The sequence below is a fragment of the Leopardus geoffroyi genome, chromosome D1 (assembly GCF_018350155.1).
Source record: "Leopardus geoffroyi isolate Oge1 chromosome D1, O.geoffroyi_Oge1_pat1.0, whole genome shotgun sequence".
In the NCBI taxonomy this organism is placed as follows: Eukaryota; Metazoa; Chordata; class Mammalia; order Carnivora; family Felidae; genus Leopardus; species Leopardus geoffroyi.
This window is the reverse complement of record NC_059329.1, coordinates 34,292,338-34,316,084: the sequence shown is the minus strand read 5'-3', so window position 1 is coordinate 34,316,084 and position 23,747 is coordinate 34,292,338. Positions and strand designations below refer to the sequence as shown.

General features: G+C 33.6%; 1 protein-coding gene across 2 annotated transcripts in view; it reads left to right on the top strand.

The window, feature by feature from the left end:
- Positions 1 to 23,747, top strand: part of CNTN5 (contactin 5) — a 1,378,474-nt gene that overhangs the window by 580,484 nt on the left and 774,243 nt on the right. For both annotated transcript variants that reach the window (XM_045483542.1, XM_045483543.1), the window contains one exon: positions 205 to 333. In XM_045483542.1, the coding sequence (XP_045339498.1) occupies positions 279 to 333 (55 nt within the window). In that variant the 5' untranslated portion in view covers positions 205 to 278. The remainder of the gene's footprint in view (positions 1 to 204; positions 334 to 23,747) is intronic.

Sequence of the window (23,747 nt, the reverse complement as noted above, 5' to 3'; positions counted from 1 at the left end):
GAAAGTTTATCACTTCTCTGAATTTTTTGTATTGTGCATTATTAATTTTAGTGGAGATTTTATTATTGTCAATACAAATATATATTAACCTGACCTTTGCAATAAAAGGTGTTTGTCATTTTACTCTCAGATTTTTGGCTTGGTTTGTGTTTGTCTACCTTTTTTTTTTTGTTAGTTTTTTAAAATTGTTATTTATTTCAACAGGGCATTCTTTAATGAAGAAACATCACAGCTGCTAAACACAGTAGGTGGGACACAGGATATTCTAGTAACCAAGGATGGCTTCCTCTTGGAAACTAATTCTGTTTCTGTCAGTAGCCGGGTATCTTTCAGGTAAGAATCCTGCTGTATGTATCAAATAATAAAAATATATTAAAGTCTTCATTACAAAATGTCCTCAGGTATTCATTAAATTTATATCAAAATTCATACTTTTCAACAAAAGAAAGAGAAAACAATTCTTAAACCTTTGTTAGCATTGCAAGAAGTCATGTACAATTCAATATAATAAGGTAGTTAGAAAAATACTATATAAATGTTAATAAAATTAGTATCCATCCCACCTCACTGACTTTCATTTTCAATCTAAAACGTTATTAGCCTTTAGAAGATTTGTTTATATATATATATATATGTATATATACATATATATATACACATATATATAATTTATAACAAGTAATTGTAAAAATGTCTCCTTATAGTGCTAAATTTCATCACATAAAGACACAATCATCCTGGATTTATTACACACACACACACACACACACACACACACAGTCATTTAAAGCTATCTATAGTGCGCTGAATTTTTTTGGTTGCCTCAGTGTCTCTCACTTTGTTTTGATCCATCTTATTGTTCTATATCTTAGACCTAAAGTGATATCTTTTATTCTACAAAAGTAGTTTATATTCTTTGGATTAATAGTATCATACTGCTAAAAATTAATTATGTCACAGTTTTTGTTTTAAGTGTTTAGAAATTAAATTGTAGTGAGGATTTAAATGTTTATACACATAACATTTATAGCTTGATTCAATTGAACTTGGTGGCTATATTGTGCTATTAAGTGTTATCAGTATAACTGATATATCAACAGTATATTAACTATGTATAATGGATGAGTCCTCTTTTAAAACCAAAGAGGTAGTCCTCAACTTAATTTATGCTAATAAAGTTTGAAATTCAAAAGAATGTTTTTATATACAAAGATAAGTTTATTATTTCAGTTATAAATGTCTGTTTTATGTTTAAATGTATCTGAATGCTTTGGGAAGATATATAAAAGCCTCTTCTTTGTTGGAATACTAGTAATTAACGGCAAAAAAAACAAAACAATAGTTTATTATTATTATGTGTTGAACACCAATGCTTACAGAAAAAAGTGATTTAAGAAGAGACAGAAAAGGTGGGATTAACCCTGTATAAAATGGTGGTAGAGACATCTGTGAAAACATGAAAAGGAGCATTAAGAGTTAAATGAAAACCCAGGCTCATCAATATTATCATTACTTTAAAAAGAAGTAAAGAGCATTGAATATTTTATTCTATTTTAGGTACTCTCTGTGCAGTATTAGCATCTTCCCTGCTGATCCAGTTTATTTCTCTTTTATTGTCTCAATGTCATCTCTTCTGGAACTAACTAACTGAAGGGAATAGAGGTAGGCTTGCAAGATGAAAGAAAGGAAGCACAGTTAAGTTTGAATTTTAAATAAACAATAAATGTTTTAGTTCTACTATGTTCCATGAAGTATTTTATTTTATCCAAAATTAAATTTAACTGGAGTCTAGTGTTTTTATTTCTTAATTTGACAATGATGATTAGTGGAAGGAGAATGGTAGTTTGTAATATCACTCAAAAGTTTTTTTTTCTTCTACTGGCACAACATAATCCAAATAAACCATAACTTCAAATGAGGTATTCTACTCTGGTTGTGGAAACATGAAAATACGCAGTCTGACATGGAGTCCACAATTGCTAGATTTCCAGATCATAAGGTAATCAAGGTGTTGCTTTTTCCATAGAGTAGAATAAAACATTGAAAAATACGAGTAACAAGGATGAGTCTGGAGGTAAGTTACTATTCAGATATTACAGACAATGCCAAAAAAAGTTGAAAACAAAGGACATTATCATTTTTACATGAGATTCAATTTTTAATTATCTGCATTTAATGTAAAACATCTATGTGTATTACTTTTTAAAACAGACTAAATTCTTCTATACTGCATATATCTGCTTAAAATTGATTAGATACTTTAAGGATCAGTTATCAAGGATAATTACATTCAAAAACTTTCTCTCACCTTTACATTATTTTAACAAATTATAATTTTGCTTTTGTTACTGTGTAATACATTCAATATTTTATTCACTATTTTATTATTTGGTATTTTATTCTTTAGTTTTTCTCTGGATATTGCTTTTATTTGTTTTTGAGTATCACATTAAATGACCTATTGGCATAGTAACTTGATTATTATTATAGAAAAGGAAGGTATAATTACCTTCTATTATCAGCTATGGGTGATAAACACATTTTATATTATTGCTGTATTTGAACCAGCAAACTGATGGAAGAAATAAGAGAAGTCCAAGACTGTATTCTCTCTTTGCTTTATTATTAATTTTTTAATGGATAGATAATCTTGGGTGTGTTTCATTGAGAAATATAGAACTCTTGTACCACCCTATATTTAAAAACTGACTATTGAAAGCAATGGAAGATTTATAACTTGTATAGGGTCTACAGTCATATTTAAAAAGGATTGATAATTAAAACAACAGTGAGATACCACCACACATATCAAAATGGTTAAGATCCAAGGAGACACAAGAAGTAAAAGCAATATCAATTGTTGGTGAGGATACAGGAAACAGTAAATTTTCATTGATGGTAGAAAAACAAAATGGTCCAACTACCTTGGAAGACAATGTAGCTGTGTTTACAAAGCTAAATAGTCTTACCATATAATCAAACAATTGGACTCCTAGGCATGTCCCTAACTGATTTTAAAATGTATGCTTGTACAAAATACCTGCACAAAAAGAGTTTACAGGAGTCTTAATAATAATAAAAAATGTGAAACAACTAAGATGCCCTTCAATAAGTGAATGGATAAACAAACTGTACATTTCATATAATGTAATACTATTCAGTGATAAAAATAAATGATCAAGCCTTGCAAACACATGGATGAATCTTATATGTATATTGCTAACTGAAAGAAGCCAGTCTGAACAGGCTAGATTTTGCATGATATCATTTATAAGACCTTTTTAGTAAGGGAAAACTATAGAGATTGTACAGATTACTGGTTGGCAGAAGTTGGGACAGAAAAATGACTAAATGAGTGAATGAAGCATAAGGTACTTTTTAGGGTGATGAAACTGCTCTATATGGTATTGTAATGGTGGATAAATATCATTGTATATTTATCAAAACCAATAGAACTATATGGCAGAACATTAATGTATACAAAATTGAAAACAATAATTTAAGCGGTTAGAGGATCCCAGGATTTAAAGGCAGAAAGTGACAAACTAACTATGCTACAAATGTATGAAGTAACTTCACTTAGGGGAGTGGGGGACAGAGGTACTGATCTAAGTAACTATGGAAATGAATCTTTAAGACTAAAGCAAAAACAAAGCAAAACAAAACAAAAAAAACCTGTATTTTGGTAATATACTGTAGTTAACAATATCATTATTAGCAGTTCAAAAAACACTATACATGGAATTGAACAATTAAGTCAATGGAAGGTGGATGGTGGAATCCAGGTTCCTCACTGTTGGAGTGAGAGGTTGCAGATAAGCAAGAGAAGGATGGAATGATTTACATGGTAATGGATTAGATTGAAGACGTCAGTTGGAACCATGTTTAGCTTCATGTAGATACAGATGGTTATATATAAAAAGTATTTATGAATATGTATGTATACATAGTTAGGTATACACACATATGCCTTGTTTTGTCATCTGAGAAGGCCTAAAAGCAAAGTACCATAATAGAAACCAACACACAAAGTATCAAGATCTTCATTTCTAATACTTTTCTCCAATTGAAAAGATCAGTATTATTTGTAGAAGGACTAACTCTAGGACTGTGGCAGGAAATGTACTTGATCAGCCTAGAGTATCTTGTAGTACCAGAAAGTAAGGAAGTGCTAAAGCAAACAAAGCAGCAAACAAAAACACAATGAGGAAGGTAGGTCAAAAGGACAATGGGAACCAACTGAAAGAGTTCCCAATGGCTCAAATTGGAAAAAAAAATTGAGCAAGAATAAAAAGAAGCATGAATTATAACCCAAAGAATAAAATAATTACCCATAAGTCCATATTGATGTAATAAGTAATTAATCAAAAGAATAGACAAATTCACCATGTAGGTTGAACATCAAATAGTTTATAAAATACTTTTTTACTCAAGGAAGTGGAATATAACTCCTCCTTCCTTGAAATGTGGGCTGTCCACAGTAACTTGTTTCCAAAGAGTACAGAGTTGGAAAGTGGGGATAAAATAAAGTAACTTGATAGTGAAGGAAAGTGATAAACCTTCTTCAACCCAGCGATGATCCAGGTCAGCATCAGCAGAGATAGCATTTACCCTTGATATGATGTGATGAGAATGGCACCTAACCTCCATGATTTTCCTCACTAAAACCTATATTCCCAGTCTAATCATAAGAAAAATATGAGACAAATCCCAAATGAAAGACATTTTATGAAATGTCTGGCCATTCTCCTCAAAAACTTGAAGGTCATCAAAAACTAGGAATATTGGAGAAACTGGAAGGAAGAGGAAACTAAGGAGACACAAAAACTAAACGTAATGTGTGACTCTGGATAGGATCCTGCAATAGAAAAACATCATATAAAAACTGAAAGAATCTGAATAAGTATATACTTTATGTAAAAAGTAGTGGAAACATCAATCTTACAATAGTGAGTTAAGAAATGGTTAGGAGAGTAGGACAATTAGACAAATACTGTAAATTTTGTTTTCTGAGAAGTTGAGCTGAAGAAAAGAAAGAGAAAGAATGGAAGATAACTTTGAAAATACAGAAATTCAAAAGTGTAGGTGTCTGTACATTTGCAGATGTGTGTTTTAAGCATGGAGAAACTTGCTTAAGCATGGAGAAACTGTTTAAAGAAATTCAATTCACAGAACATAATACACATGTTAATTGTCTATTGCACTGGTTAGTTGTTACTGCATAGTAAACCACCCTCAAGTTTAGTAGTAAACAAACAAACAAGCAAGCAAAAAAACATATTATTTCTCACAATTCTGAGTGTGAGGCTGGTGGTTCTTCTGGTTTTGGCAGGTTGAGCTGATCTTTGCAATTCCCGTGAAGTTTGAAAGGGTAGAATTGGATAGAGTATTTAGCCTTACACTGATGGTAATTGGCTCCTGTTAGCAAAGGCAATGGGAATGGATTGATCATGTCTCTGATTTTCTAGTAGTCTAGCCCAAGTTATTAAACAGTTACTCAGCTAGGTGAAGCAATAAAAGGGATATGCCCCAATTTGTAAATACTTTTCAAGCCTCTGTGTCATTTGGCTAATGTCTAATGTCTCATGTCTCATTCACCATGGCAAATCACATAGGCCAAGACAAGATTTAAGGGGCAGAAAAGTAGATTCCATCTCTTGAAGACAGTAGTTTGCAAAAGCACACTGTAAAAATATGCAAGGCAGTATTATTAACTATAAGCAGTATGCTACACAGTAGATCTCTAGGACTTACACATTTTGCGTAAGTGAAACATTGTAAGTGAAACTTTGAATAATACCTTCTTGTTCCTTCCTCTGTCCAAGCTCCTTGGCACCCACCATTCTACTCTCTGCCTTTATGAGTTTGACTACTTTAGATTATTTATAGATTCTTTATATAAGAGGCATACTTAAAAATTTGTCAAGAGGGTAAATCTTAAGTGTTCTTACACAACATAAAATAAAATAAAATAAAATAAAATAATAAAATAAAATAAATAATAATAAAATAAAAAGGTCAGGAAAAAACAATTGAAGATGATGATGGATATGTTTGTGGCATAGATTGTGGTGATAGTTTCACAGATGTATACTTATTCCAAACTCATCAAGTTGTATACATTAAATATGTACAGCCTATTGTATATCAATCATACCTCAACAAAGTGGCTTAAATAAAGTGTGCATACAGTAATAAGAAATACCCATGTGCACTTTTGAACTCTACTACATATTTATTTATATCTATAAGTATTTTATATACAAATAATAATTTTGTTTTAGTTAACAATAAAGAAGATGCAAGATTTCTTTGTATCTTTACTTCAGATACAGTGACATTGAGAGCACTGTGACCTAACTTCAAGCTGAGCTTTTTTTTTTTAAAGAGTTTCTTTATTTATTTTGAGAGAGAGAGAGAGAGGGAGATAGAGAGGCAGAGAGAGAGAGACAGAGAGACAGAGAGAGAGAATCCCAAGCAGGCTATACGCTGTCAGCAAAGGAAATTCAATTCTCAGAGTTACCCTGAATTTCTTCCTACCTAAGTACATCTAGTTACTTTCTCCTGAATTACTTTCAGATGCTTCTGATGTAAGCTGTACTGCTTTAAAAACAACCCCCAAAATACATTTTTTTCTCCATTTTCACCTCATTTTGCTTCGTTGGGTTAAATTCATTTTATTGGACAGGTGACAGTTTGTTCCTTCTGCCAAGAAGATGATATACTACTGAACAGAGAATGCCTGTCATTGATAAGCTTATACAAATACTCTCCTTCTTCTTGGCAGCAGTGGGGTAAATAGCACATAACTTTGTCACTGACAGCCAGTGCTTCCTAAGAACTATAAAAGAAAATGAAAAGAGAAGTGCTACACAAAACAAGCCCTGATAGTATTAAGTCTGACTGGCCTGCTGCAGTTGAGAAAGAGAAATGGATTATGGCTCCTCTGTGATCATTTTGAAATTATATATGTGCACATTGTATTGGTCCCCCAGGAAGTCATGATGATAATAGAGGCTACCTCAGTGCAAAAAAACAAGTTGACTCTTATCAGCTGTGCACTGGTGATATTAGACATGTAATTAATCAGAAGACAATTTAATTTCTTCTTGTCAGTGGAGGTGGGGGCAGACGGAGAAGTGTACATGAATTTAGTTTTACTTATTTTTATCTTAAAGGCAAAGAAAATTTTAAAGGTAACTATACTTGTCAACAAATTCTAGAGTGATATAAAAAGGAAACCATCACCTGAAGAGAGCCAGATTCAACATCCCAGAGAAATGAGAGTAAATATGTTTTCTCAGTGTTTTGGAAAGCAAAGACAAAATTAACTGATTTATTAGGTCATCTAAATGTTGTTTCTCTTATACTAAAAAAATATTTAAAATATTTTCCACTGACTGTTGGCTAAGGAATAAGCAAAACATATCAAAGTGTTTTATAATCAAGAAAGTGCCATGAAAGTTATCTCGTGCTTTTTCAACTGGACTGACTCACTGAGATTATCATTTCCAATAATGATAAATCTTTGCTGATAAAAAATTAATCATGCACATTAGTTTTTTTTGTTATTATAAAATAATTCTCATAAAATTCATGCTTTATCAAGTGTCCACAAGAACTTGCTAACAAATGTTCACAATATCATTTGTTAAGCAAGGACAAATTTCTATTATAGTAATAAAACAACAAAATATATCTGTTTATGGTGAAGATTATTTTATTGCTTATCATGAACTTCTGAGGAGCTGCTCCTATGTAGTAATTTGAATAGTTTGTCAGCAAGAAAACAGCTACTGTTTCTACATCTCATTAATTCAATACAGGTCTATTCTGCCTATAAAATGTAGAGACAGTTACATTCTGGAGAACCCAAACAAGCTGGCCACAGCTGACATGCAGAGAAATACAGGAAAAAAAGTCCTGTTTTACTTGAATTTAAGTAAAATTTATAGGCTTATCAGGACCCAAATATTTAAAATATATCATGTGTAAAATAAATCCTATTTTGTAAGAATAAAGAGGGTTAAGTTTATTTTAGCTCTTCTGGAAAATGTTACCTTGCTAAAAATCAGTCAAGCCAACTACATATTTCTTGAAACTGTCAATTTCTATATTTGGTGATTTTTATTTGATTCAGGTGTCAACCACAATATTTTTTTCTAGCATTCAAAAAAAATGCTTTCCATTCTGATTCTCATTGTAGCTTTAAGACAGAAATTTGACAGGGAACTTAGTTATCTTATGATGTGTTTATAATGGTGTTACAATGCTTACAGGATGACCTTACCCTCCCTGTGGATTTAGACTGTGGTGGAACCATCTAAATGGCCCAGATCAGGGATAAATACAGTTTTAACTGATGATCTTTCCTTTCTTAGTACTTGAATATTTTGCAGTTATAATTTTTAGATGCATACATAAAAAATACAGGACTATCTGCTCTATAAAAACAGAGGCAACGTGTGCTTTGTTTGATGTTTCTTATACAAGACTTAAGACAATAATGTCTATAAAGATAGGTATATATATATATTAACATTTATTCATTTTTGAGAGACAGAGCATTAGCAGGGGAGGGACAGAGAGAGGGAGACACAGAATCTGAAGCAGGCTCCAGGGGCTCTGAGCTGTCAGTACACAGCCTCATGTGGAGCTCAAACTCATGAACCATGAGATTATGATCTGAGCCAAAGTCAGACACCTAATAACTGCACCATCCAGGTGCCCCAATAGGTATTTACTTTTAAATAAATGAAAAGAAATTATTACTTACTTGTTTGATTATTTTCTTCTATGAAGAAAGAGAGGCATAATCTGTGTTTTTGATTATAACAATTTCTGGTCAGAAAACATCCATAAAGACTAATTTTGGATTTTCTAATCAGATCATTGAAACATCTTTTAATACCGTGAACTAAACTGAGGATTTTTTTTTTTTTTGGCATCCTTGAAGTTCTGGGTTAAAGAATTTAGGTTAATTCAGGAGATTATGAAAGTAGCAATTAAAAATGAAAAAGAAAGAGATGAGAGAGAGAGAGGGAGAGAGAGAGAGAGAGAGAGAGAGAGAGAGAGATGAAAAAAAGAAAGCTAAACAAGTAAGATCTTTGAATCACTAATGTCCTCGATCAGGTCTCTGAAGTATCATGCCACATATTTTCACTCAGCATGTATGTCTGGCAGATTTTGTTTCAAGACTTTCTAAAAATCTCCAAGAGAACACCATATATGCCTGTCTACTTGCTCTTCTGTAATAATTCAGAGAGATGCACTAGCTGATAATGCCTGTGCTAGCCTAGAGCTATTTTTGTTTAATGCCTAAACTAAAAAAGAGCCATTTCAACCTGGCCCCTGGTTCCATAATCCTGAAGGAATGGGTTGATTTTTGTTTGTTTGGTTGATGGTTTGTTTAAGGGGTTCAGCAGAACCCAAGATGGAATATTTGTTTCATTTATAAGTCTATCTCCATAAAGATATCATAGCTGTGGCTAAAAAGTTCCAAGTGGGTATGGCATAAGTAATTTGTCAAAGATGTTTTGTAATAGGGATGGAGATTACAGAGCTAAAAGGCATTTACAAAAAAATATCCTCATTCCTGGTCCTAGTGGCCTAATAAATTTCAGGTATCTTTTAGCTCAAATCATTTGCTATCTGCTAATTTAACAAATATTAATTTAGTGCTTATTATATATTTTGCTAGTAACTAAGAATACAGCAGTGAACAAGACAGATTCTGCATCTTTGAGGAACTCACAGTCTAGGAAAAAAAGAGACAATTTAGTAAGAAAAAATAATACAAGGTCTGCACAGATAATTCCCACAAATAAATTAAGTAAAGATATAGTAAGTGATGTATATGGTGATGGGGTTCCAAGATGTTTCTTTGCATAAGATGTCAAAAATATCACGCTGAATAGGTCTCTAAGGAAAGATCTAATGGTACAAAGGCAAGCCATGTAAATTCCTGAAAGTGTCAGTGGCAGAGGAAGGCAAATGTCAAAACCCTCAGAAGGAAACACTTGCTGTGATTGAGGAAGTACCAGTATAGAAAAAGATGGAAGAATCTGTATGGATAAAGAGAATGTATGACAAGAAGAGTCATAAGGAGTGAAATTAATAGATAGGCAATGACCAGATCATGTTTTAAGTAGAGATGTAACTTGATAACCTGTTAAAAGATCACACTAGATGCTTTATGAAGAATAGATTATAGAGTTTAGGCAAGAATGTAATCAGGTTGCTATGTCAAAAGTCTGCAAGAGAGAAGATGGCAACAGGTATCAATAGCTAATTATTGATTTGATTGTGAGTCAGCACTGCTATGTGCTTACCAAAAACAAAAACAAAAATAAAACCCTAATATTATCTTCAGCTGTATTAACAATGTCAAGAACAAACAAGAGGTTACTTTGCATCTATCATGCTAACAATGATTGTGATTATTATGTTCAGTTCCGGGCTCAATCATACAATGGAAACATAGATAAACAACAATGCATTTAATGGAGGGAAAGCAAAATGATGAGGAAAAACTTGAAACCATATTATTATGGAAATGATCAAAGGAACTTAAGGAATGAGAACTAAATTAAATATTAGAGCTGATGTTTAAGGAAGTATTGATAGAAGATTCAGGGGAGACCTTCTTCTTGCAAGGTCTTCCCTGAATCAATTAATTGTTGCTTTTTATAAGCCAATGAGTAAAGTATTCAGGGAACTCCAATATACAAATGTCTTAGGGGGTCAGGCAAAAAGAGTGTTTGTAGTTGAACTCTGGGCATACATTCTGCTCATATGTAATAGAGTGATTTGACCTGCCTCTCTTAACTCCAGATTAACAGTAGTGACTTTCAATTGCAGACTGTCTTTATTTGTAACATTAAGATGTGGCCTTTGTGTATTGTCTAATAACAAGCAAATATAATTGTTCATGGAATAAAACAAGATATAAAGACTTTGAAAAAATAACCTTTTTTTCTTAACTATCATATAGAAATATCATTTTCAGTGTCCTGATCTCTTAGTGAGATACAAAAGCATATTATTTCCCATAGAAAAAAAGTATTATCACATGGCAAATAGGCAGGAATCCTGGCTCAAAAGTCAGAATTCCTAAGCTTAATACTACATAAAACTGTTATCTTTAAATAGTTGAAAGTTTGTCATATATAAGCAGCTTAGACTTATTCTAAAATATCCAAAGGGACAAATCAGTCAAAATACAGAAAAGTGAGAGGTAGAATTAATTTTAGAAAAAGATCATTCTAAGAAGTCAGAGTTGCTCAGTGGGAGTATTAACTCTATCTCAAGAAAGTCTGTCTGTTCTCTATAGAATTCAAGCATGAACTAAATGACCATTATGTGAAGATAATACTAGCATCAAAGAGCTTGATCAATCAATGATATAAATGTTTTTCCAATTCTTAGATCTATGATTCTGTAAGTTAGACTTTAAGAAATAGTTATGCATTTTCTATTTTATTTTTATCATATTTTAATAACAAAAGATGTTTAATAATAGAGGATTACTAAATAAGAGAAAGTTATAAATAAGTTATAAATAAGTGAATAGTTATAGGTGGAAGAGCTGAAAATGGAAAGAATGGGTGAGAGGTTAAAAACAATATATAGATACATATAGTGGAGTTGACACTTATTTGATAAAAAGGATAAGAGAGGAGAGAGTAAAACAAGCATGTGAGAGAAGAGTAGAGCCATCAGTAGAAATAGAGACAAAAAAATAGATTAGTTTGAAATTAAAGATGACAAAATATGATGGAATATTGAATTTAAGAAACAAATGGTTGTTATCATCAAATGTAATCCAATGGATTAGGGAGAAAATTAATACACTGGAACCTTTTTTTCATTATTGAGCATAAATTGGCAAGAACCTAATATGCTTTGGATTCCATCAAAAGAAATTTATTGTTTAAAGTAATAAAATAGATGATCAGTTCTATAATCATATAAAATGGCCTTTTCATGAATTCAGATAATTCCTTTCTGTGAATTTATTCTATCTGATCAGAGCATTGTTTTAAGTATAACTATACTAATATAATTTTAAGTATAACTATCCTAATAAGCTTCCAGAAATGATTCCTTTCAGAAATAAAACTAGCATATTTGGGGGAAACTAGCGTAGAAATTGGAGGGCTATAGACTAAATTCAACTTTGCCACAGATTTTGGGACTGTGGATAAGTTATCATCTCCTCTGTAACACAGTGGCTTAGACTATATTATTTTAAATTTTCTTCCATATTCTAACAGTTTTCCAATTGTCTAAGAACTTTTAGTAAAGCCTTAAAGTTGAGAACAATAAATACTAAATATCCTCATATCTGAAGCAATGATACTACACATGTCCATTTGTTATTTACTAAAAAATATCAATGTATGTTAACTCTACTGGAATTTAAATTAAATTAAATTTTAAAAATGTTGAATATGGTCCAGGGTAAATAATTGAATAATTAGAAATTCAAAGAAAGTCAAGAGGATTATAAATAAATAAATAAATAATAAATAAATAATACATACATACTTACATACATACATAAGTCAGTCAGTCAGTCATCAAATTATATAAAACTCATGGAAGCAAACTGAGCTTTTATTTCCCAACCCTCAGGGGAAATTGAAGTCATGAGGTAGATAAGAGTTATCCTTGATGGCCAAATGAGATTACAAGATCATAGAGAATACACTAAATCCCAGCATTTGTAAGAGCAAAGGTTCATATGGGAACAGAAGTCAATCCTGAAGAAGTAGCCAGGCTTGAGCCATCTTGATGGATTCTAGCCAAAACTACTTAACAGAAGGAAATAAGCCCAAGGGGGAAAAAAGGAGGGTAGACTCCTAAGGGCTAGAACTGGGAGAGGAATATAACAGGATCCATCAATCAGAGGGTAGAAACTGGGTAGCATGATGGATTATAAGGAGCCTCCAAATAACCATCATGTGTTACCCACTAAAGAATCAACATTTGAGCTAGTCTGCTATGCAGATAGTCTTGCCAAATTACAACATTGCCAGTCACCTAGGTCTACTAAGACTTTTGGCCTTTATCTTTCCAGCAGCACCTACAAGATTCATCAAGAATAGGAAGAGTAGAAAAGAAATGCCCCTTTTCTCCTACCACAGGTTTCCTAGCATAGTATAAACCCAATCTAAGGAAAAGAAGAATGACTGATAGAAGTTTTGGTCTTGGCAGGGCTGGGTATGTATTACTATCCTAAAAAGCAATCACAGTTACAAAAAAAAAAACAAAAAACAAAAAACAAAAAACACCTTGTTCTAATAACTTGAAGTGTACAGAAAGCTGGAGGCCTACTGAGAATGTCATCTAGGACAGGAGAAGGGAAATATGGCAGGAGATATTTAAAGGTAGTAATTGGAGAAAAATAAAACTTTTCAGTGTCTATCATTAACTTATTACATATGCTTGGATGACCTCTCCTTATTGACATATAAATCTCCTGGTAGCCTTTTGTTGGTGTTTTTCTTTTAATGAAAATGTATTGAATGCCCCTCTGAGTCAGGAACTGTACTGTACTAGATGGGGTGAATAAATGAGACAGAAATGCAAGCCCACACAGTCTTCATTCACAGAAATGATAGCTATTTGGTTGATTAACAAATCTTGAGCTACATCAATGGAGAAAAAATTCCCAGGAGTCTCTATTGTATATAACATACCTTACATTAATCTTAGTTTCAACAGAGAAATTTTTTTGGACTTTCTTCTAGCACATTTTTTAAGTAATTCATGCCAAAACTTCAAAGAAAAGACAAGGATTAAGTGGATGGTGAGGTATTGACTGTGTTTGAATAGGAAAAGAAAAGAGGATTAAAATAGAGAGAAATGCACTGGCATATTGCACAGACAGTTCTAGCTCTGCCTGCTTATATTTTTAAATTTTTTTTTTTCAACGTTTATTTATTTTTGGGACAGAGAGAGACAGAGCATGAACGGGGGAGGGGCAGAGAGAGAGGGAGACACAGAATCGGAAACAGGCTCCAGACTCTGAGCCATCAGCCCAGAGCCCGACGCGGGGCTCGAACTCACGGACGGCGAGATCGTGACCTGGCTGAAGTCGGACGCTTAACCGACTGCGCCACCCAGGCGCCCCTTATATTTTTAACATTACAAAGATTCTTGCTCAGTTCCCCTCCCTTTCTGTCAAGCACTCATATTCCATAACTGCATGCTCTAAATGGACTCTTCACATTTAGGAAAATAAATTGAGAGTATACAACTTGTGTATCTGCAAATGATTAATCTTAATTTTGGAGAAAGCATGGAATCCAGAAAAAGAATAGATCTTTGTAATGGATTAATGTGCAGAAGTTATGATATGTATGTTTCTACTAACCATTTTGCTGTACCTTATGTCAATATAGTAGTTTCTTACAGATATTTTGATTTTCACTTAATAAAATGTGAGTGGCAGATAACACAGAACACAGAAAAATCTACTCTCAATGTGATAAATAAAATAGAACAAAATAGCCCATGAAAAGATCACATGATAATTACTATAGACATATATATTCAAAACAAGTTTGGGCAATCCATCAATTGTACCTTCTAAAATATTTAAAGATGGAGATTAGGGGAAAGATGTAGATTAGGGGAAAGAAAGAGGAACCTAAGCTCACGTCATTTGATGGATGCAACTAAATAACCCATCAGCATAAATAACCCAGAAAATGAGCAGAAGACAGGCAGAAAAACACACAACTAAAGGTAGAGAATAGGCCTTATAGCAGAAGGTGGGAAAGGTGAAGACACCATTTGGGGTGAAACAGATCATGGCTGTCCATAGTTGGGAAGAAGCTGGAGGTGCAAAAAAGGGTAAGAAACTGACTGTCACACCAGGGGCTCCTACACAGGGAAAACAAATCCAGATAATATTTGGCTTGAAAGTGAGAGGGGCCAAATTTCATGAGCACTTACAACAAGTGGAATTTAAAGTCTGGAATTTTAAAAATCAGCGGGCTCAGCTCTGGGAGACCAAGGAAGGCATTAGGAAGTGGAGTCCCTGCCCTTAAAGAGACAGCACAGCAAGCAGCCTGTGCAGATACAGCATAAAACCAGCAGTTTGAAAAACGCCTGGAACATACAGAAATGAGAGTTATTTGCTCATCTCAGAGCTTGTCCCAGAGAGGCATGGATCACAGGGAGACCCCTTTAGGAACACAGGAGTTGGTAGGCACCATTTCTCTCCCCCAACCCTCACCCCAGCATAAAAAAGGAGCTACCTGAAAGAAATAGCATTGTTCTGACACTTCTTACCTAACTTACTTACACCAAGTGCCTGCACCCCCTCACTTCATCAGTTCTGCCCTTTCCAGTCATACTTGCCTCAGTTTCCTTGCTACAAGGGCCCTTTCCACAAAAGATGGGCGCAAACTCCCTCCAACAATGCATCTCCTAACCCGCATCTTTTAAGGTCTCTGTTGTGGCAGCAGCAATAGTGGCGGTGGCAGCAATTCTCATTTCACAAATAGACCAGCATGCACCTTGTTAAAACATACCCCATCCCTATGGGGCACCAACACTGCCCACAATAGGCAAAGAGAGACTCAGCAGTTAACCAGCCAAAAGGTAAAAGCATCCAGGACACAACAACAAAGTGCACCCAACACACATAGGAGACACTCACAGAAGTGCTGGGACCTAGGAAACAGGGGACACTGCACTGCACGGTGCTACAGGACCACTTCTTCATAAAGCCATTACCTCCAAGAACAGGAAACATAGTTAACTTGCCTAACACACAGAAACAGATGCAGAGAGTTAGAAAAAATGGGGAGAGAGAGGAATAAATCCCAAATGAAAGAACAGGATAAAACCACAGGAAAAGACCTAAGCAAAATGGAGATAAGAAATACGCCTGATAGAGAATTTAAAATAATAATCATAAAGATCCTAACCAGTTTTGAGAAAAAAGTGAAAAACATCAGTGAGAACCTTAAAATAAGATAAAAATAACCAACCAGAAATGGAAAAGACAATAAATGAAATTAAAAATACACTTGATGGAATAAATAGCAGGTTAGAAGAAGCAGAGCGATGAATTAATGACCTGGAAGACAGAGTACTGGAAATTAAACAAGCTGAGCAAATGAGAGAAAAAAAAAAATAATTGCAAAACAAGAATAGACTTAGGGAACTAAGTGACTCTAGCAAATGTAATGAACATTTATTTGCATTATAGGGACTCCAAAAGGAGACAGAAGAAAGGAAGCAGAACATTTATCTTAAGAAATAATAGCTGATAACTTCCCTTAACTGGGGAAGGAAAGAGATATCCAGATCCAGGAGTCACAGAGATTCCCTAACAAAGTCAACCTAAGGAGGTCCATGCTAAGACACATAGTAATTAAAATGACACAAAGTAGTGATACAAATAAATAAATAAATACATACATACATACATACATAAATACACAAATACATAAATAAATAAATACATAAATAAATAAAAGCAAGAGAAAATAAAGACGTTACATAAAGGAAACTCCATAAAACTATCAGCAGGTTTTTCAGTGCAAACTGCAGACTAGAAGGGAATGGCATGATGTATTCAAAGTGCTAAGATGGAAAAATCTGCAGCCAAGAATACTGTACCCAGAAAGCCTATAATTCAGAATAGGAGAGATAAAGAGTTTCCCAGACAAAAACTAAAGGAGTTCATGGGGCACCTGGGTGGCTCAGTCGGTTGAACGTCCAACTTTGGCTCAGGTCATGATCTCGTGGTCTGTGAGTTTGAGCCCCGTGTCGGGCTCTGTGCTGACAGCTCAGAGCCTGGAGCCTGCTTCCGCTTCTGTCTCCCTCTCTCTCTGCCCCTCCCCTGCTCATGCTCTGTCTCTCTCTCTCTGTCAAAAATAAATAAACATTAAAAAAAAAAAAGAGAGAGTTCATTACCAACAAAACAGCTCTACAAGAAGCAAACCATAAGAGACTTTGAACTAGAGAACAAACAGGGTTTAAGGAAGGGAGGTGAGCATTGGATGGACTAAATGAGTGATGGATATTAAGGAACACATTTGTTATGTTCAGCATTGGTGGTATATGAGAGTGCTGAATCACTGCATTCTACTCCTGAAACCAATATTACACTATATGTTAACTAACTAGAATTTAAATAAAATTTTTAAAGAGAAAAAAACACAGCCCTACCAGAAATATAAAAAGACCCTCTTTGAATGGAAAGGAAAAAACCATAAATGAGAGTATGAAAGCTAAGTATGTTTGCTTATATAAGTCACAGGACTTATAAAATTTTAAAAAAATGTATTTTTGGCACCATACACCTAAAACCTGGGGGAAAGATGAGTTTCAAACTTAAGTGACTATCAATTTAATATAGACTGCCATATGCAGAAGATGTTATATACAACACAAATGATAACCACAAGTCAAAAACCACTAATAGATATGCAGATCATAAAGAGAAGGGTATCCAAATATATCACTAAAGAAAACAAGAAAACCATGAAAAAGAAAGAGAAGAAAAGATGAGAGAAAAACTACAAACACAAGCACAAAACAAGTAACAACATGACAATAAACACATATCTATTAATAATTACTTTGAATGCAAATGGCTAAATGCTCCAATCAAAGAATATAAGATAACAGAAGGATGAAAAAAAAAACAAAACAAAACAAGACCCATTTATATCCTGCCTACAAGAGACTCATTTCAGACCTAAAGAAATATGCAGATCGACAGTGAGGGCATGGAAAATATTTATCATGAAAATGAATTTCAAAAGAAAGCCAGGGTAGCAGTGCTTATATCAAATAAACTAGACTTTGAAACAAAGACTGCAACAAGAGACAAAGAAGGACACTATATAATAATAAAAGAGACTATCCAACAAGAAGAAATAACACTTGTATTATGCACCTAACATGAAAGCAGCCAAATACATAAAACAGTTAATAACAAACATAAAGGAATTAATCAGTAGTAATATAATAATAGTGGGGGCCTTAAAACTGCACTTACATCAATGGGTGGATCTTCCAAAAGAAAATCAACATGGAAACAGTGGCTTTGAATGACACAGTAGATTACATAGATTTAACAGATATAGTCAGAATATTCCATCCTAGAACAGCAAAATACACATTCTTTTTAAGTTCATATGGAACATCCTCCAGAATAGATCACATATTAAGTCACAAAACAAGTCTAAACAAATTCAAAAAGATTGAAGTCATATCATGCATCTTTCCTGACCACAATGCTATGAAACTAGAAGTTAACCACAAGAAAAAATCTGGAAAGGACACAAATACATGGAGGTTAAATAACATGTTACTAAACAATCAATGGACCAACTAAGAAATCAAAGAAGAATTCAAAAAGCACATGGAAACAAACGAAAATGAAACCAAAATTGTGTGAAGTCTTTGGGATGCAGCAAAAGCAGTTCTAAAAGGGAAGAACATAGCAATATAGGCCTACATCAAGAAGAAAGAAAAATTCCAAATAAAAAACTTAAACTTATACCTAAAGGAGCTAGAAAAAGAAAAAAAAAAAACAAAAAAAACAAATCCACAAAACAACAGAAAGAAAGAAATACTAAAGATTAGAGCAGAAATAAACCAAACAGAAACTAAAACAAACACAGAAAACAAAACACTAGAACAAATCAATGAAACCAAGAGCTGTTTCTTATAAAAGATCAACGAAATTGATAAACCTTTAGTCAGACTCGCAGAGAGAGAGAGAGAGAGAGAGAGAATGGGGGGGGAGAGGGAGAGAGTAGACTCAAACAAAATCACATATGAGAGAGGAGAAATTACTGACCCCATAGAAATGTAAACAAATGTATGACAGCACTATGAAAAATCATATACCATTTAATTGGACAACCTAGAAGAGTTAATAAATTCCTAGAAACATATGACCCACCAAAACTGAAGCAGGAAAAAATAGAATACTTGAACAGACCAATTACCAGCAATGAAATTCAATCAGTAATCAAAAACCTCTCAACAAACAGAAATCCAGGACCAGACAGCTTCACATATTAATTCTAAAAAGCATTTAAACAAGAGGTAATACCTATTCTTCTCAAGCTTTTCCAAAAAACAAAAGAATAGAACAGGAAGGAAAACTTCCAAAATCATTCTATGTGGCCAGAATTACCCTAATACCAAAACCAGATAAAGACTCCATTAAAATAATTACAGGCTAACATCTCCAATGAACATATTCATAAATTCTCAATAAAATACTAGCAAACTGAATCCAACAATACATGTAAAAAATGTCATTTACAACAATCAATTTTGATGTATTTACTCCTGGGATGCAAACGTGGCTCAATATTCACAAATCAATCAATGTGATACATCACACCAATAAGAGAAAGGATAAAAAAATTATATGGTCATTTCAAAAGATGTGCAATAAACATTTGACAAAGTACAATATCCATTCATGATAAAAAAACTTTCAACAAAGTAGGTTTAGGAGAAACATACCTTCATATAATAAAGGCCTTATATGAAATACCTACAGCTGACATTATTCTTAATAGGGAAAAACAGAATTTTTCCCCTAAGAAATTTCCCCTTATCAGAAACAAGAAAAGGATGGCCACTCTCACCAGTTTTATTCAACATACTACTGGAAGTCCTAGTCACAGGAATTCAACAACAAAAACAAATAAAAGGCATCCAAAGTGGGAAGGAAGAAGCAAAACTTCTATTATTTGCAAATAACATGATATATATACAGAAAACCATAAAAACTCCATAAAACAAAAACCACTAGAACTGGTAAAGGAATTCAGTAAAGTCATAGGATATAAAACCAATGTACAGAGCTTTGTTGCATTTTTATACACTAATAATGAAGCAGTAGAAAGACAAATTAAGAAAACAATCACATTGAGGCACCTGGGTAGCTTAGTTGGTTAGCTGTCTGACTCTTGATTTTGGCTCAGGTCATGATCTCATGGTTCATAGGTTTGAGCCCCACATCAGGCTCTGTGCTGACAGCGCAGAGCCCACTTGGGATTCTCACCACCTCCCCCGCCCTCCACCATTTGTATTCTCTCTCTCTCAAAATTCAATAGGTAAACATTAAAAAAAAATCCCATTTACAATTGATTCCAAAATAATGAAATGTCTAAGAATAAACTTAACCCAAAGAGGAGAGAGACCTATACTCTGTAAACAATAAAACAGCAATGAAAGAAATTGAACACAACAAAAGATATGGAAAGACATTTCACGCACATGGATTGGAAGAACAAGTGTTGTTAAAATATCTATACTATGTAAAACAAGCTACCAGATTTAATGCAATCCTTATTTAAACATCAATAGCAGCTGCACAATAATAGAACAAATAATCCTAAAATTTGTATTGAATCACCAAAGACCTTGAATAGCCAAAGTAATCTTAAAAAAGAACAATAGGGGCGCCTGGGTGGCGCAGTCGGTTAAGCGTCTGACTTCAGCCAGGTCACGATCTCACGGTCCGTGAGTTCGAGCCCCACGTCAGGCTCTGGGCTGATGGCTCATGATGGCTCAGAGCCTGGAGCCTGTTTCCGATTCTGTGTCTCCCTCTCTCTCTCTCTGACCCTCCCCCGTTCATGCTCTGTCTCTCTCTGTCCCAAAAATAAATAAACGTTGAAAAAAAAAATTAAAAAAAAAAAGAACAATAAAACTGGAGATATCACAAGTCCAGACTTGAAGTTATGCTACAAAACTATAGTAATCAAAACAATATGGACTGGCATGTGTGACACAGACATAGACACACAGATCAATAGAACAGAATAGAAAACCTAGAAACAAACTCACAACTACACACTCAATTAATTCGTGACAAAGGTATAAAGATTATCCAATGGGAAAAAACAGTCTCTTCAACAAATGGTGTTGGAAAGATTGGACACCTACATACAAAAGATTGAAACTGGATCAGTTTATTTCACCATACAGAAAACTAAATTCAAAATGGATTAAAACCTAAATGTGCAACCTTAAACCATAAAAATACTAGAAGAGAGAACAGGCAGTAATTTCTTTGACATCAATGACAGCAACATCTTTCTAGATATGTCTCCCAAGTCAAGGGAAATACAAGCAAAAATAAACTATTGAGACTGCATCAAAATAAAAACCTGCACAGTGAAGGAAAAAAATCAAAACTAAAAGGCAATAAACTGAATGGGAGAAGATATTTGCAAATGATGTATCTGATAAAGGGTTAGTATACAAAATTTATAAAGAACTTATACAACTCCACACCCCAGAAACAAATAATTTAATTAAAAATGGGCAAAAGACTTGAACAGACATTTCTACAAAGAAGACATAGCGATGGTCAGCAGACATATGAAAAGATGCTCAACATCAGTCATCATCAGGGAAATGCAAATTAAAACTACAATGAGATATCATGTCACAGCTGTCAAAATGGCTAAAATCAACAACACAAGAAACACGTATTCCTAAGGATTTGGAGAAATAGAAGTTGTCATGCACTATTGGTGGGAATGCAAACTGGTGTAGCCACTATGGGAAACAATATGGAGTTTCCTCAAAAAATTAAAAATTTTACTATCTTATCATGCAATAATTGCACCAATGGGTATTTACTCAAAAAATACCAAAACAGCAATTCAAAAAGATACATGCACACCTATGTTTATTGCATCATTATTTACATTATCCAAATCATGGGAGCAAACATGTGTGTGTGTGTGTGTGTGTGTGTGTGTGTGTGTGTGTATACACTGTAATATAATTCATCAATACAAAGAATGAAATCTTGCCATTTGCAACAATATGGATGGAGCTAGAAAGTATAATGCTAAGTGAAATGTCAGTAAGAGAAAGACAAATACTATATGATTTCACTCATGTGGAAGTTAAGAAACAAAGCAAACAAGCAAAGGGAACAAAAGAGAGAGAGAAACCAAGAATTATATTCTTAACTATAGAGAACAAACTGATAGTTACCTGAGGGGAGGTAGGTGGGGATGGGGATGGATGAAATAGATGATGGGAATTAAAGAGTATACTTATGGTGATAAGTACTGAGTGGTGTCTAGAATGTTGAATCACTATATTGTACACCTGAAACTAATATAGCACTATGTGTTAACTATACTGGAGTTAAAATAAAATGCTTCATATAAAAAATAAAATATTTAAAGATGATTCTGCATTCTTGAAGACTTTTATAGTGATGAATTATTTCCAAATATTTCCATTGTGTTTATTTATTTTTGGCTATGAATTGTAGTCATTATAATAAAATTAATTTGGTGAAATAGGTCAGAGAATTATTTATTAGTGTTAAAGGTATTAATAAGATGGGGTGCCTGGGTGGTTCAGTCGGTTAAGCGTTCTACTTCAGCCCAGGTCATGATCTTGCAGTTTGTGAGTTTGAGCCCTGTGTCAGGCTCTGTGCTGACAGCTCAGAGCCTGAAGCCTGCTTTGGATTCTTTGTCTCCCCCTCTCTCGGCCCCTCCTGTGCTCAAGCTCTTTCTCTGTCTCTCAATAATGAATAAGAATTAAAAAAATTAAAGGTATTAATAAGAAAGATATGATTTCTATTCCAAGATTTGTACACCAAGCTTCTCAAACTAATACTTTTGTTTTAATTTGCAACTCTTAACTTTCAAATTAAATGTTTAAAATTTTCAACTTTGTACAATGCTTTGGGAAAACTGTATAGTATGTTACCAGATCATGAACATTCAGTACTAAAATTGCCTTAATATTCTCCAACCTGAAAAAGAATTTTACCACTTTACCTATAGCTTGCCATGCTTCAGTCACACTGGCTTTGGTTACTATTTTATTCTGGTATAGAACTCCTCAAAATATGGGCTGCAGACTTCAGGAACTTACAAATACCTCAGGGTAGTCCATAAAATCAAAACTATTTACATTATAATATAAACATGTTGTGGGACTTTTTACTACCTTGATATTTTTGCTAATGGAGCAAAAACAGTGGTGGCAAACCTTCTACAGCCATGGCTCAACTGAGGCAGTGGCACCAAACAATATTAAATAAAATTTAGAATCTAGTCTCACTCAATTATCCCCTTGATTAAACCATAAAAGATATTAATTTTATTAAATAAGACCCTTGAATTGTAAGGCAAATTAGCCACCCATTTTTTTTTTTCATGGAGCACTGTTTTTACTTGAAAGAAACAATGAAAGACCAACTGTTATTCAAGTTTGTATACTTAAGCAGATAATTTGTTATAAACGAATTAAGTAAGTCTGCCATTTCAAGGAAAATAACTGATAGTATTTCTTTACAATAACAAAATTTATTGTGGGTTTATTATAGTTGTTTAAAATAAATTAATACATATGTATGTATTTAATTTTGCAATTTTGTTATCTAATATAGTAAAAAGGTAGATAATATAATTCACCTAAAGAAACAAAACAAACAAGCAAAGGAGGAAGAAAGAGATAGAGACAAACCAAGAATCAGACTCTTAACTATAGTGAACAAATTATTGGTTACCAGAGGGGAGGTTGGTGGGGTGGGGAGATGGGAACCTGAATATTTTTTCAAATTGTAAATGAGTACTAAGGGCAAAGGTTTGAGAACAACTCTGCTATAATGCTGAATGCATGACAGACACTCAAATATATCTGTTCTTTGAAATGGGAGCAGTAAAGTCTGGCGAAATAATCATTTGTAAGGTCATGAAGGTCATATCTGAAGA